This window comes from Oncorhynchus kisutch, linkage group LG16 (genome assembly GCF_002021735.2).
Source record: "Oncorhynchus kisutch isolate 150728-3 linkage group LG16, Okis_V2, whole genome shotgun sequence".
Lineage (NCBI taxonomy): Eukaryota > Metazoa > Chordata > Actinopteri > Salmoniformes > Salmonidae > Oncorhynchus > Oncorhynchus kisutch.
The window spans coordinates 14,811,167-14,832,740 of record NC_034189.2 but is presented as its reverse complement, the minus strand read 5'-3'; the positions used below and the strand labels follow the sequence as shown (position 1 = coordinate 14,832,740).

At 40.2% G+C, this 21,574-nt stretch overlaps 1 protein-coding gene across 4 annotated transcripts; it reads left to right on the top strand.

Moving 5' to 3' along the window:
* Nucleotides 1-3,651: 3,651 nt before the first annotated feature.
* On the top strand, nucleotides 3,652-14,843 carry LOC109906379 (sterile alpha motif domain-containing protein 9-like). 4 transcript variants are annotated; one of them, XM_031792972.1, is made up of 4 exons: nucleotides 3,652-3,704; nucleotides 8,436-11,370; nucleotides 11,672-11,707; nucleotides 14,651-14,843. In XM_031792972.1, the coding sequence occupies exons 2-3, from the start codon at nucleotides 8,508-8,510 to the stop codon at nucleotides 11,686-11,688; spliced, it is 2,880 nt and encodes a 959-aa protein (XP_031648832.1). In that variant the 5' UTR covers nucleotides 3,652-3,704; nucleotides 8,436-8,507; the 3' UTR covers nucleotides 11,689-11,707; nucleotides 14,651-14,843. The 4 variants fall into 4 exon arrangements, with proteins under 4 accessions (XP_031648832.1, XP_031648831.1, XP_031648830.1 ...); XM_031792971.1 differs by having other exon boundaries at nucleotides 14,624-14,843; XM_031792970.1 differs by having other exon boundaries at nucleotides 8,436-11,419.
* The last annotated feature ends 6,731 nt before the right edge of the window (nucleotides 14,844-21,574 follow it).

Genomic DNA, 21,574 nt, shown 5'->3' with positions numbered 1-21,574 from the left:
TACAAAAAATAAAGTTAATGTGAAAAAGAAAATACAAGAAAACAAAAAAACAAATACAAAAAACTACAAACAAGCCAGAAAGGTAACAAGTATCTACAACCCTGCTGCAAATAACATTTGTCATTCTAAATATCCTGAATAATGGAAAGGAATATAGCGTTGCGTCTTGCAGAATAACCTATCGGACCGCTTATCTATGTGCTCAGTTGTAGACTCATGTCTAGCTGCATTTCTCCAGTCCCATCCCTCAGCAGTTTACCAACACAGCGGAAAGGTGGACGCTTTGTTATTGTTCAAAATGCAGGTTGTCCCTTTAATTGTTCAATTCTTAATATATGATGTAACGACAAACACAGCGATTACTGGAAGGAAATTAAAGTAGAGTCACATGATCCTTTACAAATCCGTCAAGACAGCAACCATTTGAAAATGTTCAAAGTTTTAAATAAACTTGTGAATTTGATTGAATGTAGCTATGTTCCCCTGTTATATCTTAATGTAATAGCAGTACAATGTTCAGATTATCATCAATGACTCATCAACAGCTCTAACAAGTTGTCCACCACAGGACATCCTGTATGCATAACCATGGTAACAATTGAAAGGGAACACTTTCAGGATTATGGGGAAATTATCAGAACAAAGATGAGGACACAACAGATCACCTGAATACAGACTTTACACTTTTGACTGCAGTATACATTTTACTGAACTTTTCATAGCATTTGTTGATAACGAAATCTGGACTTACTCTGGATACATTCAGTAGCATAAGAATATTGATGCATAATCTGGAGTAGGTGCAACATAAGATTAAAACAATGCAAGGGTTAGAGTGAGAGATATAACTGGTGTCTCCAAGTTGCCACACACCTCTCATAAGTGTGCACAGTCCCTAAGTAATTTCAATAAACTTGTATGACTCATGGAAAGAGCCTTCAACTGTTAGGTTCTCTCCTAGCTGTGCCGTTGAGGAAGTAAAGCAAGCACACTTGTATTTTTTTGTTTGGAACACAGACATCACAAAAGCAACCCAGAAGCAGGTCCTTTTGGCTGAAATAGTTGGCTGAAATACTATTCACACACACACACACAAACACTTCATGTTTCTAAAGGATTTCTTTATTCAGATGAAGGGTACTGCTATGGGACCCCATATGGCTCCTAACTATGCTAATTTGTCTGTGGGTTACATGGAGAAACAGTCCATTTTCAATCCCTTCAAAAATATCAACGTACCGTTTCCAAATAATAATCAAACAAATTAGAACCCTTTTTGTTCTATGGAGGGGTGATGCAAAACAGATCCAGGCATTCCATGCTTTTCTTTTGTTCTGATCACCTGATATTTACTATGCAATCTGACACACGTCAAATCAGTTTCCTTGAACTTCAGATTTTGTGTGATAATGTTCCATACACTGATCTTTACAGGAAACCTACTGAACATAACAGTGTGTTGAGGGCTGATAGTTGTCACACACTTCCCCTTGGAAAACAGTTTGACCTATAGCCAATTGTCGAATCAAAAGAATTTGCAATATAACTGTCAGATTGCGACAGAAATATGGCTGAGACGAGAGGGGTCAGATAAAAAAATGGTCAGATTAATACGGACATTGAGAAAATTCTAAACAGAGACATAATCTCTTTCATGGACAGTCTCGCAAAAATAGGCATTCTAACTACCCGCTACTCAAAGTGCTCTGAACAAATTAAGGGAATTGTTCAAACATTGGCACATTCTAAGATCCGATGACAGTATCCGTAATGTGTTTTTGGACCCTCCCTTGGTTAGAATCTCACAGGGCAGAAATCTCAGAGATCAGTTGGTAAACTCTGATTTACCACCTCAAAATATCCCTTCACAACATGTATTTGCACCTCTACCGGATGGAAACTAAAAGTGTAATAGCTGCACTCAATACAATGGCACTTGCAAATGTAGATCCTTCAAACACCCCCTAACAGGAAAAAATATCCCAAAGAAAGGTGTTATCATGCGCTCCACTAAGGCAGTTATTTTATCTTATAACTTGTCCTTGCGGTAAACAAATTGGGTTAAACAAAGTGCGAAATAAAACTACAAATCTCCGAGCATCGTTAGGTGCAAAAACACGACTTACCCACTTTTCAATTTATTGTTCAAACGAGAGGCTGCCTGGATCTTTAATTTAAAGACCCTTGCTCCCTTCAGTCTCAACATTGGCTTCAGATCAAAGTCATTCTTGTGATTTTTCTATTCATTGTTAATGTTTGTAGGCCTATGTAGCCCAATTGTATCTATTATCGTATGCTATGCATTCATGTTTTTGTATGTTCTTATATCTGAGATTATACCAATGATGTCAATCCACCCGGTCATGATTAGACACCTGTGTGCGTCCTTTGACACTTTATAAACTAGTGACCCGCAGTGTTTGTCATGATACCCTGATGACGACCGCTTGTCTGTTGAATAGTTGGTTATTAGGTTATTACATTATTGCATATGAGCTCCTAGAGTGTGCGGCTCTCCTTTTCTTTTTCAAAAACCCCAAACCCAGCAGCTTTCACGCTCAGTTTCCTGTGTGTATCAAGAATGGTCCACCACCCAAAGGACATCCATCCAACTTGACAACTGTGGGAAGCATTGGAGTCAAAATGGGCCAGCATCACTGTGGAACGCTTTCGACACCTTGTAGAGTCCATGCCCCAACACATTGAGGCTGTCTGAGGGCAAAAGGGGGTGCAACTCAATATTAGTATTGTGTTCCTAATGTTTGGTATACTCAGTGTATATTGCACAAATGAGTAGGGAATGCTCTTTCTCAATTCCTTGCATCCTCACCGCCTTCTCGAAACTCATTGGAAAAGAAGGTCAGAGGAGAGGAAGCTTGGACTTCCTCCTCCAATATAGTTGAGGAGGCGAGGAGATCCGATTCAAGGAATTGAGAGTTACAGCATGGGTAAATACCTGAACAGGTTCTCACCTGCTTCTCCAGGTCATGGGGTAGTGGTGGTGGAGTGGAGGGGGGAGGGGTGTGGTGAGGTGTTCCGGAGGGGGTGGTTGAAGTGCAACTGGTGTCAGCCTGCAGGAACCTGGCCCTTCATAAGGAGTTGCTAGGGCATAATGAGGAAAGTAAAGCCCCCCCAGCCAAACCCGGACGACGGGGGAACAGTTGTGCTCCGTCCTATGGCACTCCCAGCCACAGCTGGTTGTGGCACAGCCCAGGAATGAACCCGGGGCTGTAGTAACACCTCTAGCACTTAGACCGCTGCGCTACTCGGGAGGTCCCCCAACTTATTTTCATTTACAGTGAAATGTAACTTAAGTTAACAATGACAACTTCATCATCATCTAATCTGTCCAGGTCATCCAGGTTACCTTGGAAACTTGGCACAGACTGATGCATAGAGACCAACTACACAGGGAAAAACATCAACCTGAACCGGTTTGAATGTGGGTGGCTCAACTCAAATTTGACTATAAAAGGGACACATCATCCAGGGTCAGTCATTGCATTTCAAGAGCCAAGACAGGTAATAACTTAGCAACCTATGATTAGAAACCATTTCATGTATACAATACAAAGGTTGTACTTTCAGATGAACTTGATTTCAGATTAAAGTAATTGTTTCTCTGAAGTGTAAATATGATATGTTTCTTTCCAGACTCGGCCGTGATTCCCACAAAAATATAGACCTTCTTCAAACAGACAAAGGTAAGAGTAATGTCTATTTTCCATGGAATATTTTATCTTGGTAGGGAATATCAAATGTACTCATTGAAGTTAGTCAACAACACACAGAATTATAAGATGATTGATTAACTTTACACTCGAGGGGAAAAGGACAAATTTCTAACAGAATCAATGTATTTATTTATTTGTCATGGACAATGCACATCAATTAACTTTTCTGTAAATGTGTCAGATTTTGTCTGCTGGCTAATATTAATCTGTAGTCCCAGGGCAGATAGATACAAACATTGAGGAAAGCATCCTAAACATTTCACAATAAACTTCCCCCAACATTCAGGTCCTTGGATCAGGGGTTCTCAAATTTGGTTCCACGGATCCCCAGGAGGTACTGCAGGGGGTCCGCTACCAGATCTTAAAATATAAAATATTTAAAAACATTTCTTTCTCTGCCCCATGATAAAATATGTTGACTGGAAGGAAATTAGCTTGAAAACGGCATCACTTTCTCTCCAATGCCAAGAGGCTTTAAAATGTTCTTTGTCTGGGTTCCGAGACATGGTTCATCCGGCCATGCACTGCCGAAGTCATAGTAAAACTCCTGGTATATATATATTTTTTTATCTCACTCGAGTTGTGTTCTGATTTTGAAGGGGCTCCTGATATCACAAAAAGGGTCTCCGGACCCAAAAAGTTAGAGAACCCCTGCCCAAGAAGGCTGTTAAAATAATAGGAGAAAATAGATGTGAAAAAGAAAATACAAGAAAACAACCAACCAAATGCTACAACCCTGCAGCGAAGAACAAAAATAGGACAGCACTCCAGTGCTGGAGTATTTATATTGGCACACAAACGTTTCACTTCCTGGTTTTCAACTATCTTTTCATTTGTGCTTAAGGAAATACAGGAGTACGATTATGAAAACCACATGATCATTTTACCGAATGGCATTGGTTCAGATGAGGAACTTAAAACTCGTGACTCTCTCTACTGCAGTGCCATTGATGTGGATCAGGACATGTTCCCTCCTCTGCTTCCTAAAGTCAACAATCAACTCCTTTGTTTTGCTGACTTTGAGGGATAGGTTGTTGTCATGACACCATAGTACCAGTTCACTTACCTCCTTCCTATAGGCTGACGCTTGGTTGTTGGATATCAGGCCTACAACTGTGGTGTTGTCAACAAACTTGATGATGGAGTTGGTGTGGTGCAAAGCAATGAATTTGTGGTTGAACAGGGAGTACAGCAGAGGGCTGAGGACACACCCCTGTGTTAAAAGTCAGTGTGGGGGAGGTGCTGTTTCCAATCCTCACAGCTTGTGGTCTGCACGTCAGGAAGTCAATGATCCAGTTGCAGAGGGTTGTGTCCAGTGCTGTTGAGTGCTGAACTTTAGTAAATGAACAGCATTAGTTAAATAAAAGGTTAAATAAAAATAAATAAATAAATAAAACATTCTCACACAGGTGTTCCTCTTGTCCAGTTGTGTTTTGGCTGTGTTAATAACGATGAAAATGGCATATTCTGTGGATCTGTTGGCAAATTGGACTGTTTCCAGTGTTCCTGGCATGCTGGCCTTGATGTGGGCCATGACCAGCCCCTCGAAGCACTTCATGATGACCAAAGTGAGTGGGACGGGGAAATAGTCATTTGGGCATGTCACCTTGTTTTTCTTGGGCACTGGAACGATGGTGGTCTCCTTGAAGCTGGTGGGGGACTACAGCCTGGGACAGATTGAAGATATCTGAGAAGATGCCCGCCAGCTGGTCAGCCCACACTCTGAAGACACGGCCAGGGATGCCATCTGGGCCAGAGGCTTTGTGAGTATTCACTCTTTTGAGAGTTTCCGTCACATCAGGCTTGGAAAGCGAATGCGCCTGGTCGTCCAGAGCAGCTAGAGCCTTCCAGGATGGCTCAGTATTGTCTGCCTTGAAGGGAGCATAGAATGTGATGAGCTCATCTGGGAGGGAGGTTTTGTGGGCACCACAACTGATGGACTTTCCTTTGTATTTTGTGATAATCTGTGGTCCTTGCCACAAGCCACGTGAGTCTGAGTTGCTTGCCTTGTACACGTTGGGGTCTGTTCTGCTGAATGCAGTATGGGCTCTCAGTATTGTACGAGTATCTCCGTTAATCCAGGCATTTTGGAAGGGGTGAACAGGAGCTTGCAATGTTTTCCACTTCGGTACACCACACATTTTTGATGTGGAAACAGAAGCCGCCGTTGGATCAATTCGGAATATGGAGAAGCCGGCTGGTTGAATAGCAGAGTCCAGTGTATTTTCCATAAGCCAAGTCTCTGTAAAAACAAATACATAGCATTTTCTGATGTCCCTCTGCGATGGAAGCCTTGATCTGAGTTCACAAAGTTTATTTTCCAGCTATCGGACATTAGCCATCAGGATCCCTGGACGACAAGGCAGTGTAGCCTATCTTTTGAGCCTAGCTTGGAATCCCTGTTTCATTCCTCTTCTTCATCACCGACTTTGCCTTAGGTTAATCTCGGCCAGGAGCAACAGGTACACCCACTGTGTGGGGAACAAAGTAGTGAATGTAGTATTTCAGACCTGGGAGGCTTCGAGAAAAGTGAGAAGTTTACGATTCATGATCCAGAAGTGTTTGTTGGTCGTAGGAAATTATTGCACAAACATTCTGAGCAAACAAAGTAATAATTAATACAAACATAGCCGTAAAAAAGCGAAGTCGGACACGAACCGTCAAGACAAGCGTCCTCCTCAATGCCCCCATCTTTTAGCTTATGAACCATATGTCAGATTTATTCCAGACTCATTACAGCAGTTTACAATGTCCACACTCTGTAGATATCGAATTAGCATAATAGCAAAATCCCCATAAAAATCTGTCTGTTTATGATAGAGATATGTGTTATTGCAAGGACTGGGTCTCAATCCACTGCATCGACTGCTGTCAGCCTTCGACCATCAGACATGGCGGAAATCGGTCATCTCACGGAAATGTTTCTCATGTTGTAACGGTTTGGCCCACAAACTACTATGACCCCTATATGCAACGATGAAGCCCTCCCGAACACGATGTTGTTCTTCGCTCTACAACCCACAGAAGCGCCACGGGACTCGTCTGAATTCGGTACAGCCGATCTGGCAAATTCTGTCTGTACCGTATGATCAGTTTGGGCTACACACTAATTTGACCAATCTATGCAAAGGTGAGAGTTTTATTTTATGGTTGGTTATGACATCTACATACTGTAAGTTTCAAACCAACAAAACCCACCACACAAGGCAAAACATTCCATTACACCATATCATACTTGTCAATAGTATGATTATGTTATATAACATGTTCTTACCGTAATAAATGATCATTGTAATTGTGCACACATTGATGTCAGACATGCACCAACCCCAATGCTCTGGTGCTGATGACTGGGATGAATGCAGGAGCAGATTTCAGGAGAAGGACACCCTCTTTTTGACTGATGACTGACAAGGACATGTAGTGACAGGCCTATTTGGCTTGTATGATTATGTTGGTCATAATGCGTCTTGACAGTGCGATAAAGTGCATTTTCTTAGTCCAATTAAAGGTATACAGAATGGTCATAATGCTTCATGACAGTGATAAACTGTAGTTTCTACAGGTCATTTCAAATATTATAGAAAAAAAAATGACTGCAAAATATTCATTACAACAACAACAAAATTGCAAACGAAAGGAAACTTCTTGGAAGGGAAAAAATACATTTGAATAAATGTGTGTTTTGACACTCTTATGTAGGTGGGGCGGCAGCGTAGCCTAGTGGTTAGAGCGGTGAGCTGATCCCCGAGCTGACAAGGTACAAATCTGTCATTCTGCCCCTGAACAACTGTTCCTAGGCTGTCAATGAAAATAAGAATGTGTTCTTAACTGATTTGCCTAGTCTAAAGGTCAAATAAAAAATACTATAAATAACCAGCCATGAAATAACGCAATATATGCCAAAACAGATGTAAATGTATGGGTCATGACAGTGTTAAGACCATATTATCACAGGTTATGACATGTTACGGCAGCAGTTATGACATACAGTATTATGACATGGTTATGACCTGTCATAATGTGTTATGACAGGATGGGTGTCAAGTAAAGTGTTTATAAAGTTTATAAAGACTCTATACCATTGTTTTTTTTACCTTCCAAAGTAAATTCATGTCCGTTGATATATTCATGATGTAAAATATATAGAAGTTTACAGTATTCAGCATTTCTCAAACTATATATGTAAACTAGACAATACAATTTTGGATCAGTAGTTAGCAGTTTTTTAGCAGTTTAATTAAGTCATAGTTAAATGTATTGTTAACAAAATACAAAAAAACATATACAAATAAATGTGAATATAATATTATGAAAAGCAGATACTTATATTGATATCTATATTATTATAATTTGTTTGTGTGATTTGTTGCAGGGAACAAGTGACTTTGTGCATTTCTTTACTGTACTCAGTCAATTGATTTATGTGCTAAAAATAAACCACATACTAGTGGAAATTGCACAAATGTGATTGAATTATTTTTATCAGAGGGTAGCACCAAGAAACAAAAAACACATAGGCATGCTGTTGTATTTATCAGCAGGATGCAATGTCTGTAGATACATCCAACCAATGTCCAATCTATTAGCTATATAAATTAAAGTCCAACAAAGTCAAAGATGTAATATAATCAGCCTTTTGTTTATAACCGTTAATGCTGTTTGACATTTTTACTGAAACATTATTGTCTCCTTTCTCAGAGTCCATACCACCACATGAAGAACAACTAATATTCAGAACACTGGTTCAGCTTGGGACGGGAGACAACAAAGATGGCACACAACAAGGGGTCGTCCCTGTCCAATGCCCGTGGTCGTGAAATTTATGTTGGAAGTCAAATCAGGGATTCCATTTCCCTTCTGGATGTTTTGTACTCAAATGCATTCGAAGAAGAGGACATAGACTCAGCAGTAGCGAAAAAGGCAGAGGCAGATTTTTACAGAGGAGCCCCACCTCAATGGCTTAACTTCTGCTGGGCTGAAAAGGCAACATCAGCTAATAAAACTACCCCCTTTATCAAAAGAGATGGGTACACTGAGCTGATACAAAATATTAAGAAACAGTTTAAGGGTGACCTGACTTCTACCATGAATCTGCTGCATCAGCCAGGCAGCGGAGGAACCACTCTGGCCAAGCAGGTGCTCTGGGATATGCGTAAAAAGCTCAGATGTGCTGTTCTAACAGGCCCTACCTCAGACATCACAGCTATCGCCAAGCAGGTGATTCACCTTTTCACTGCAGGCAGCCAAGGCCACCAGAACACTGTGCTCTTACTGCTGGATGATGTGTGTATTCAGAAGAATCTGCAGGATGCCATCATGAAAGAGATTACAGACCGAAACATTACAACCCACATGCCTGTGGTCATCATTTTAAACTGTGTGCATAAGGCAGTTATCAAACAAGAAGACCCTAAAAAATCAAGAAATGTTATTCTAAGGGCAGAACTTTCTGAAGCAGAGAAACAACAGTTTGAGGAGAAACAGATTGAGATCAGTAGAAGCTACAGCAATGAACACAAACAGTTTCATGGCTTTAACATAATGCGAGAAAATTTCAGTGGAGATTATGTTAAAGAAACATGTGCCTTTTTAGATGTCAGGAAAAAAAGAAGGCCTAAAAAATCCCAGCTTCTTTCATTCTTATCACTGGTGAATGCCTACGTCCCTGGATCCCACCTTCTGGAGTCTCAATGTCAGGCATTCCTGGGGCCTCCAGATCCCATTTATGGAGGCCCTTCCTTTGAGCAGCAAATGGAGCCTTTCACTCATCTGACAGTGACATTCCCTTCACAACAGGGACAAGACAAGCACGTCCGCATGGCTCACCCACTGATTGCACAGCAGTGTGTTGAGTTACTGGCTACAGCAGGTGTGACCAGGAGTGATACAGCAAGGAACTTTCTGACTGACTTTTGTGGAGAAGAGGTGCAGCAACATTTGATGTCCGTCATCAAAGATATGCTAACTAAGAGGGAAATCACTGTGGATGTTAAGCAGAATGCAGAATGGAAACGAGACATGTTAACGAAAGGGGAAATGAGAGAAGAAAGGAAAGGCAAGTTTTCCAGGTTGATTCAAGATATTGAAAATACTGAAGGCAAAGAATCCAAAAGCATGTGTGTATCTGTTTTACAACTAGCTTCAAAGAAATTCAAGCAAAACCCATTCTTTCCTCAAGCTCTTGCTCGTTTCTTTTACATTGTGAAGACAGCCTATTCTAAAGCGGAGAAGTGGGCAAAAATAGCAAAAGACAGAGATCCCAACAATTCATTTGTTGCTGACACACTGGGGCAAGTATACAAGAACCATTTGATGAGCAGGATGAAAGTAGAGCAGAGTTCCTTCAGGGTTCCCAAACAGCTGGGTTCCATCTCTGCACAAGAAATTTTGCAACTATCAACAATGGCCTTTGAGGCTTTCAAAGATGAGGAATGGGCTGCTGAAAATGAGCAGGGAGCAGACATGCAATACGATGGTATTAACAAAGTCTCACACATCTATAACAACAGGGGACTATTTGGTTATCTACAGGTTGCCAACATTGTTTTTGACTCACTTGTCTCTCTTGATAAAAACTGGCAAAAGGTCCTTACCATGGAAATATCCGCTGACTCTTTCTTCATATCAATCGGACAGAAAAAGCTCTTCAAGTACAAGCCACTCATCATCAGCCTCAGGAATGAGGTGGAGAGGAAATGTGAGTTTTTTGATGGTTACCTGACGTACTCCAAGCCCAACATTAAAGAAAATGAACCGCATTACTTTCAGACTGATGTCAAGAACTGCTACTGCAAATACGTGGGGACATGTACACCTATACACTCAGAGTCTGCAATAGATGTACCCCTCCAGAGGCTCAAAGAAGAAATGGCCATTACTTTCCCTGGACTGCTTTGCTGTCTTGATAAGGGCTATGATGAATCTAACTTACGCCGAATAACAACATTGTGGGGGGAAATAAAAAAAAAAAAAAACAAGAAAGATGGTGACAACAAAGCGTCCCAAAACTTCATCCTTGCCAACATCATCTTAAGCAAAGTGGAAGCAGCATCTCCAATGCTTACCCCGTTGTCAAGCCTAAGAAGCAGTCTGGAGAGACATCTAGTGGCTAATCTCAGTAACCAAACCCCAGAGTTTTACTTCTTAGTCCTTTTGCTGTTTTGGCCCGAGGAGCATAAGAAAATGAATTTCAATATTGACCTCAACAAATGTGTTCTGGAGATGCAAGAGTCCTACAAAAACACATACAAAAAGCATCTTCGCTCAAGGTACCTTCTCCCCCTTATTTTCCTGGGTAAGGGTGAGGGTTTGAGCAGACTGGTTCATAGAGCAAAAATAGACAACCTATTGATAGAGGAGAATCCAATGGCAAGGCCAGAGGCAAGGCCAGACTTTATCTCTCAAAAGTGGAGCAGTGGTGAAGTGTGGAGAGAACCTAGTGTCCAGGACCTTCTTCTTCCAGTCAATGGAGTGGTTAGACAGCACAGGGTGTTTGCGCACGTTGATGGCAAGGAGATTAACGTTTGTGCCGGCCAACAAAGCAAAGTTTGGAAGTCCGGAGACGTCTGCTTCTACCTTGGCTTCACCATTAGAGGTCCTGTGGCCTACAACATCAACTACCCATCCTATTCAGGTAGGATTACCTGTATTGAAGTACCGGACATCGAATTGATCAAAGAACGGTATTTTTCAAATTTGTATCTCTATATTCTCTCACTCATGTACAGGCTCTTGATATTTTAATGTTCTAATACACAATATAATGACACGGGACGTCCAAACCTACCAATCTACACAGGGGCGAGAGTGACGCTGGTATTTGTGATATCATTGATTTTAAAATGCTTTGTCTACCAGGAAATTAAGACCACTGTATTATCACTGAGGTTAGTGCTTGGTTTGGCTGATTTTCTGATTGATGTGTCTGTCCCCAGGGCCTGTGAGAAGTTGAACAACATGCCAATGTGATGGTGAGTTAATGTTTGTTACAGTATTCATAGAGCGTACAATAGTAATAGATAAGTGTTTGACAAATGCAACTTTACCACCACCTATGTTGACTGAGCTCTGTATTTATGAATATTAAATAGTTTTCATGAAAATAACAAATATGGTGGGAAAATCCTACATTTTGCTCCAGTTTCACGGCTGGCAGCTGCATTCTTAGAATTCGTAATTTGGGTGCATAATTTGTCAAAACGGGAGGTGATGGAACAAAAAGTGAGCGCGAAAGGGGTGTTACCTGGTACCTGGTACCAGAACACATGAAAAAATAACTTTTATAATCAAGCATTGCATGAATTATCATCGCTCATTCACTACTATGGACAGTTCTCATTTTGTCTGTCATAGTTGAAGTGTACCTATGATGAAAATTACAGACCTCTCTCATCTTTTTAAGTGGGAGAACATGCACAATTGGTGGCTGACTAAATACTTTGTTGCCCCACTGTATATCTCACTGGTCATCCCCAAAGCCAACACCTGCTTCAGACAACTTTCATTCCAGTTCTCTGCTGCCAATGACTGGAACGAATTGCAAAAATCACTGAAGTTTGAGACTTATATCTCCCTCACTAACTTTAAGCATCAGCTATCTGAGCAGCTTATACCGATTGCTGCAGCTGTTGCCTTGCGGAGGGAATAACTACACTGCGTATAAATCGACGTTATTATCTGAGGCTTCCTGGAACATTTCCCAGTACCGTGCTCAATACAATCTTGAAGCGTGGAATCCGATTGGTCAGACCAGCATTGAAAGATTCTAGTCACAAGTATATCCTCTTTGAGTTTCTGCCTATAGGACGGTAGGAGCAAGATGGAGTCGTGGTCGGGTTTGCTGAATTTGCTGAAGGAAAGGCGGGGGTTGGGCCTTGTATGCATCCCAGAAGTTAGAGTAGCAGTGATCCAGTGTATTGCCCCAGCGGGTGCTGCAGTTAATATGCTGAAAGAATTTAGGTAGCCTTGTTCTCAAGATAGCTTTGTTAAAATCCCCAGCTACAATAAATGCAGCTGTTTGCTCAATTGGCCTACTTGGTAGTTGATAACATATTTGGTAGCCTGCAGACAAATTAGTCTTCTCTTTTCAGTAGAATAATTGGCTTTCCAACCAGTGTTTTCCTGTGACTTTTTATATTTGAAAGGCCTTTTTTTGCTACATGCTGTTCACTGGCAGATTTACTGCGCTTCCCGACTGTAGGCCTTGTGATTGGGCTTCACACAATCCACAGCTAGGCTCTTTATTTTAAATAAGCTATTGCTCCTCTGTGGCTGAATTATAGGCCTACTCCTGGTGTAGTATTCTGAATTATTACATTTATTTCTGAACAGACAGCAGTAATTCTATAACTTTGGCAAATGTATTTCAATTTATCAGGGGTGCTGCGACACCTCCAGCACCCTTCCGCGGCTATGACTCCATAAGGAAAAACATATATTATAAAGAGCAAAGTTCCAGATTCTCTACTACACCGATATGTTGCATTCAATTATAAACCTATATCGGCACACTCGATTAAGTAGCCTAACATGTAGGCTAATCTTAAATTAAAGTTGGCAAATCAACATAAATTATAGGCCTAGTCAACGGCTACGGGATGAATGAACAATGAAGAAGCAGTTTTACGCACGTGTCTGTGGGAGCAGCCAGGAAAGACAACTCAAGGACCACTGCTGCATCCGCAAACCAGCTAACCTGAGACTGTGTTTGATTCAAGGCTGGATTCTCCCTTTCTTGAAATAATCATTGATCTAAATATATGGCTATTAGATAAATGATGACATGCTAAAAATAAATAATCACTGATCTGACATGACTTGGTTGTAGCCTATAGCGCATTCTATTATTTCACTATCCATCTTTTGGTGAAGCTTTCAAGGATGGGAGGAATGAAGGATGCATAGGTTATCCCAAAACAGGTGCATCATCTCCATTATAGGCTATTTGTCTCAGCTATACCGTTAATTTAGACTACCACTTGTTCACATTGTAGAGTATTGTGGCTATGCAAGCTCCTTCACTTGGTTTGATAATTATAGGCCTCTTCGCAATCTTACAACGCTGACAATGTGTGTCTGTGAAGCCTGTTTGAACAAGTGTATTAGACCCCCCCACCAAACACACACACACCAGCATACACACACAACTGTCTATGTATGTAGACACACAAACTGGGATGAAATACCTCATCCAATTCCGTGTGGCTCCTTCTTCTGAAATAATCTATGGCACGACCTCTTGCAGGTCCTAAAATGTCTACTTTTAATAATATGGTAAGTATGTTCTAAAAGTGAAAGGATTTCCTTGTTACTAAAGTCAATTCTAAAGTATAGCTTCACCAGGTCATCAAACTGCAGGCATTTCAACGGTGGCGTGGACAGCAACAGGGAGCCAGGGAGACATGCACTTAACCTAATCCCCTACTTTAGCCTTGAATTATAACTGAATTTATACTCAAAATGTTAACTTTATTCTCAAAATTACATTTTGTCTATTCTCGAAACATTGCCACTTTATTCTCGAACTACTGCCGCCTTATTCTTGAAATATTGATACCTTTTTCTCGAAATACTGCCACTTTATTCATGAAATTTAATTTAGAATATTCTCTAAATATTTCCACTTTATTCTCTACATTTTGACACTTTGTTCTCGAAATATTTCCTCTTTATAGTCTAAATATTGCCACTTTATTCACAAAAAAATCATATATCATTAAAAAAATATATAATAATCCAAGTACCACCACCTATTGCCGTTCAGTTATTTTTTATCTTCACTTGACCCTAGTAATCTCCAGTAGCATCCAAGCTTCAGCCCCATTTATCATGTTTTTAATGTCGTTTTAGTGTATTACATTTGTGGATGTCATTGTGTTTAAATGCAGATGTTCTGCGACCAATCTTTACCTCAGACCTCAGGCCAGCACTTTGAGGACTTCACCGGACAGAACTGATCTAGAGAGTGAACCAGGTGAAGCCCATCTTGGATAAACTCATCACTGACAAGAGCTAAAGTTCAGTACTGGCTGAACGCACCACACAGGACCAGATGGGGGAGCTCTCCACAGGACTGAGGGCAAGTGGCATCAGAGCAAAATATATTTTCTATGAAATCCTGAAGGAGCTGGAGCCACTGCTAATCAAAGACCTGAAGGGTGAATGAGGAGCTGGAATGGTGAATTGGGGACATTTAAAGTTTGTTTTAGGGGAAAGGGGCATAAATGACGGCAGCTCCACTTTGTTTTACTACTTTGTGTTTACAATAAAACACAACCTAAGAGAGGTATAGCCTCATTCTTTTATCATTCTTATTTTTCTACATGTAAATATTAGTAGCCAGCAGAACAGCAACCAGCAACCTAGTGTTTTAGCCTTGAGGCTTTGCCAAAGATATAACATTTTGAGCGAGCTTGGGGGTCTGGTAAAAGTTGGGTTGGAAGATAAATGCTCAACCATCTCACCTAGATACTCTGGATCATTTACAGACAAGAAAATATATAAAGAAAATATATAATGAAAATACAAAAGTATACTGTGTAAAGAATCGATGATAAAAAGAACAATTCAATTATTTTGGCTACTAAATTATTGACAAGTCAGTGAGGGTAAGGAATACTTTGTAAAGCTTTATGTACAAGCCTAATACAACTTTTTAAACAGTAATGATATGTGAGAATTTTTGTGACATTTTCACAACACAGGTTTTAGAATATGTATTGAAATAAATACCTACGTACAGATGTGGCTTTGTCCTGATTTAAATGAGACTAAACTGAAATGATGCTATTTTGTTTGTGTGCTAAAATGAATATATATTAGAGCCCTTGTGGCTCAGCTGGTAGAGCATGGCACTGTGTTTTGGGTTAAATTCCCATGGTGGAGAAATACAAAAAATGTATGCACTCACTTACTGTAAATAGCTCTGGATAAGGGTCTGCTAATACATACAGTGCTTTTGGAAAGTATTCAGACCCTTTGACTTTTTCCACATTTTGTTACGTTACAGCCTTATTCAATACCCCATACTGACAAACTCTAAATTAAATATATAGTACCAGTCAAAAGTTTGGACCCTCCTACTCATTCAAGGGCTTTCTATATTTTTACTATTTTCTACATCGTAGTAACCAAAATGTTTTAAACAAATCAAAATATATTTGAGATTATTCAAAGTAGTCACCCTTTGGCTTGATGACAGCTTTGCACACTTGGCATTCTCTCAACTAGCTTAATGAGGAATGCTTTTCCCACAGTTTTGAAGGAGTTCCCACATGGTTGGTTAAGTGTGCCTGGAATTCTAAATAAATCCCTGACAGTGTCACCAGCAAAGCACCCCCACACCTCCTCAATGCTTCATGGTGGGAACCACACATGAGATCGTCAATTCACCTACTCTGACTCTCACAAAGACAGATTTCCACAGGTCTAATGTATATTGCTTGTGTTTCTTGGCCCCAGCAAGTCTCTTCTTATTATTGGTGTCCTTTAGTAGTACTCACTTTGCAGCACTTCGACCATGAAGGCCTGATTCACACAGTCTCCTCTGAACAGTTGATGTCGAGATGTGTCTGTTGAACTCTGTGAAGCATTTATTTGGGTTGCAAACTGAGGCTGGTAACTCTAATGAACTTATCCTCTGCAGCAGAGGTAACTCTGGGTCTTCCTTTCCTGTGGCAGGTCCTCATGACAGCCAGTTTCATCATAGCGCTTGATGGTTTTTGTGACTGCAATTGAAGAAAGGTTTAAAGTTCTTGACATTTTCCAGATTGACTGACCTTCAGGTCTTAAAGTAATGATGGACTGTCGTTTATCTTCGCTTATTTGAGCTGTTCTTGCCATATGTAATATGAACTTGGTCTTTTACCAAATAGGGATATCTTCTGTATACCATCCCTATGTTGTCAAAACACAACTGACTGGCTCAAATGCATTAAAAATGAAAGAAATTCCAGAAAATAACTTTTAACAAGGGACACCTGTTAATTGAAATGCATTCCAGGTGACTACCTTATGAAGCTGGTTGAGAGAATGCCAAGAGTGTGCAAAGCTGTCATCAAGGCAAAGGGTGGTTAGTTTGAAAAATCTCAAATATAGAATGTATTTTGATTTGTTTAAAGTATTTTGGTTACTACACAATTCCGTATGTGTTATTTCAGAGTGTTGATGTCTTCACTATTATTCTACAATGTACAAAATAGTTAAAATAAAGAAAAACCATTGAATGAGTAGGTGTGTCCAAACTTTTGACTGGTACTGTACATTTCCAAACCCAAACATGAGGCATATTTTTCTCATCCAAGTTAAATTAAGAGGTCAAACTGATCTGTGCATTTGTGTCCCTGCGTGTGATGATCCCTCCATTAAGGAGAATCAGTTCACCCGCTTCCACCTCAAGATTCTCTATCCATCTTTCTGAAGGGAGTTATCCTACAGGAGGGTTTTCATGGTTTCCTGTACACTGTGACTTGCAGATCTATTGGGCTAGGACAGCAGCACACCTCACGCTCTGTTTACATCTGATGCCATGTGATAGTATCAATTAACCTGGTAATGTGGTATCAATTAACCTGTTAATGTAGTATCAATTAACCTGTTAATGCAGTATCAATTAACCTGTTAATGTAGTATCAATTAACTTGTTAATGCAGTATCAATTCACCTGTTAATGCAGTATCAATTCACCTGTTAATGCCGTATGTTTACATCTGATGCCATGTGATACTACATTAACAGGTGAATTGATACTACATTAACAGGTGAATTGATACTACATTAACAGGTGAATTGATACTACATTAACAGGTGAATTGATACTACATTAACAGGTGAATTGATACTACATTAACAGGTGAATTGATACTACATTAACAGGTGAATTGATACTACATTAACAGGTGAATTGATACTACATTAACAGGTGAATTGATACTACATTAACAGGTGAATTGATACTACATTAACAGGTGAATTGATACTACATTAACAGGTGAATTGATACTACATTAACAGGTGAATTGATACTACATTAACAGGTGAATTGATACTACATTAACAGGTGAATTGATACTACATTAACAGGTTAAACACACAACACAAGGACTCTAAAACAAAGACCAGAGAAAACCCATCGGTCAATCGGTCAGAAAACATCCTGACTGATTCAGAGGGGTTAAATGTGGAAGACCCATTTCAGTTGAATGCATTCAGTTGTACGACTGACTAGGTATCCCCCTTTCCCCTTCTAATGTTGACCCTTCTGTACGGTTTGAAGTCCTATAGAAAATGTATGAAATCCAAAACAAGATAGCAATGTATCTAGAATAAACTAAGAATTATCAGAAATGTAAATAACCTTGTGTCAGAAGAAACTGTCGGCTCCATGTCAGTCTTATAGAAGATGCAGATTGTTACTTCAGGATGGAACTAATCCCTAAACTGAAAGGGGTACATCACATGGGCCCATACAATATGGAAAGGTTAGAAGACTATTATCCAGTGATTTGTATACAGTACATGTCCTCAGATATAATTTCAATGTGTGTTTAAGGTCATTCAAGTCATATGTAAAAGGAATAGTAATTGTAATGGTTTTCCTCCTCTTCATCTGAAGATGAGGAAGGTGTAGTATGGATCGGACCAAGATGCGGAGTGGTAAGTGTTCATGATGAATATTTTAAAGACAAACTGAACACTAAAATACAAAAACAATAAACGTAACGTGAATAACCGAAACCGAAAACAGTACCGTGTGGTGAATAAACACAGACACGGAAACAAACACCCACAAACAAACAGTGAAACCCAGGCTACCTAAGTATGATTCTCAATCAGAGACAACTAATGACACCTGCCTCTGTTTGAGAACCATACTAGGCCGAAACATAGAAATCCCAAAATCATAGAAAAACAAACAGACTGCCCACCCCAACTCACGCCCTGACCATACTAAATAACGACAAAACAAAGGAAATAAAGGTCAGAACGTGACAGTAATTGTATCTGTTTCCTTTTCAGTTGATTACACAACGAGTACCACTTGCTATTTACAAAGTAAGTCCTGTAAACATTAGAATATCCTAAACTAAATCAGCTTCGTTTTTGTTATTGTTCTTATTTTGCATCCAAACTTATTAAACATAATATACGGTATATTCAGATGTATTTAATCGTATTTAAAAGTTGTGCTTGTGCCCTTCACCAACTTTATCTCAGGCCAGAACTCTGTGGACCACCACCAGGCAGCCCTGATCCAGAGTGAGCCAGGTGAAGCACATCTGGATCAGCTCCTGGCCAAAAGAGTCTTCACTGACGAGGGCTACAGTGAAGTACTGGCAAAAAGAGTCTTCACTGACGAGGGCTACAGTGAAGTACTGGCCAAAAACACCAGATACGATCAGATGAGGGAACTCTGCATTGGACCTCTAAAAGCAAGCGGCATCAAATATATTTTCTTTAAGAACCTGGAGAAGTATCTGCTAGTCAGAGACCTGAAGAGTGAATGAGGAGCTGGGATGGAGAATGGGGGGCATTTGAAGATTATTTTAAGGGAAAGGGGGTGATGGCATTTAGGCTTTGTTTTATTTCTGTGTTTACAAGAAATACACAAATATAACAGGAGCATAGAATCGTTATTTTATCATCCCTTCTTTTACTTCTACATGTAAATGTTAGTAGCCATCAGCACAGTAACCCAACATTTTAGCTTGGAATTTTGTCAATGATATACAGGAGTTGGCTTGGAATTTCCGGAAAGTCCCCTGAAAAGATAAATGCTCAACCATGTCACCTAGATGCCCTGGATTTACAGACAACAAAATATACAATAGAAATATAAAAAATAAAACAAATACACTCCCCTCAGTATGTATTTGGACAGTGGAGAAAAATGACAAGCCAAATGCTACAATGCCTGTGAGTTGACAGCTCGTTGTCGTTCCAGTTACACTTCGACAAGAGATACTGAGGTTGGCTCATGATGTTACTATGGCAGGCCATCTTGGGGTCAACAAGACGTATGACCGTACTTTTGTTTCACAGTAGATTTGTTTAAGCCCACCAAGAAACACCTGATTTATCACACAGAATTAATTAATAAGCTGGGTAGAAAATGAATCTGTTTAAGTCATAAGTAAAGACCTTTCAAAAATAGGCTGGCATGATTGACTGTGACAGCCCCCACCCTGGAGAGCAGCTCTCCTACCTAGGAAAATCACCTGTTGTTTGGGTATCGTTATGTATATATGCCCTCCTATTGTTGAATTGTTTAGATTTAAAAAAACATTGTTTCAAAAAACCCTGCAGAGACACACACACACACCAGGATAGATCAAATGCCTACACATGCTTTAACATATACAGATGCACGATCTTGTTAAATAAACACCAACTAAAGCGTGACAGCTTCAAAGGAATAGAAGCACTATATGCATAAATTAACACTCACTCTAAGGCGTGAGAACAGGAACAGGATGCCCATATATGGGCATAACCACGTGATAACTTCCCGCCAGGATGTCCTGACCGGATTCCCAAATATGAGCATTTACACATCATCCGGACATAGGGTCATAAATCAAACATTTGACGTGTGCCGTCTACTTTATTTTCTCTCATGTAGATAACATGGGTGGTGGAGCACATAACAATGTAATTTATTTGGAATCTTTTTCCTGTATGTACTGTGGGGCAAAAAAGTATTTAGTCAGCCACCAATTGTGCATGTTCTCCCAATTTAAAATATGAGAGAGGCCTATAATTTTCATCATAGGTACACTTCAACTATGACAGACAAAATTAGAAAACAAAATCCAGAAAATCACATTGTAGGATTTTTTATGAATTTATTTGCAAATTATGGTGGAAAATAAGTATTTGGTCAGTAACAAAAGTTTATCTCAATACTTTGTTATATACCCTTTGTTGGTAATGACAGAGGTCAAACGTTGTCTGTAAGTCTTCACAAGATTTTCACACACTGTTGCTGGTATTTTGGCCCATTCCTCCATGCAGATCTCCTCTAGAGCAGTGATGTTTTGGGGCTGTTGCTGGGCAACACGGACTTTCAACTCCCTCCAAAGATTTTCTATGGGGTTGAGATCTGGAGACTGGCTAGGCTACTCCAGGACCTTGAAATGCTTCTTACGAAGTCACTCCTTCGTTGCCCGGGCGGTGTGTTTGGGATCATTGTCATGTTGAAAGACCCAGCCACATTTCATCTTCAATGCCCTTGCTGATGGAAGGAGGTTTTCACTCAAAATCTCACGATACATGGCCCCATTCATTCTTTCCTTTACACGGATCAGTCGTCCTGGTCCCTTTGCAGAAAAACAGCCCCAAAGCATGATGTTTCCACAAACACGCTGAGTTGAGTTTTTACCAAAAAGTTATATTTTGGTTTCATCTGACCATATGACATTCTCCCAATCTTCTTCTGGATCATCCAAATGCTCTCTAGCAAACTTCAGATGGGCCTGGACATGTACTGGCTTAAGCAGGGGGACACGTCTGGCACTGCAGGATTTGAGTCCCTGGCGGGGACTCAAATCCTGTGTGTCACTGATGGTAGGCTTTGTTACTTTGGTCCCAGCTCTCTGCAGGTCATTCACTAGGTCCCCCTGTGTGGTTCTGGGATTTTTGCTCACCGTTCTCGTGATCATTTTGACCCCACGGGGTGAGGTCTTGCGTGGAGCCCCAGATCGAGGGAGATTATCAGTGGTCTTGTATGTCTTCCATTTCCTAATAATTGCTCCCACAGTTGATTTCTTCAAACCAAGCTGCTTACCTATTGCAGATTCAGTCTTCCCAGCCTGGTGCAGGTCTACAATTTTGTTTCTGGT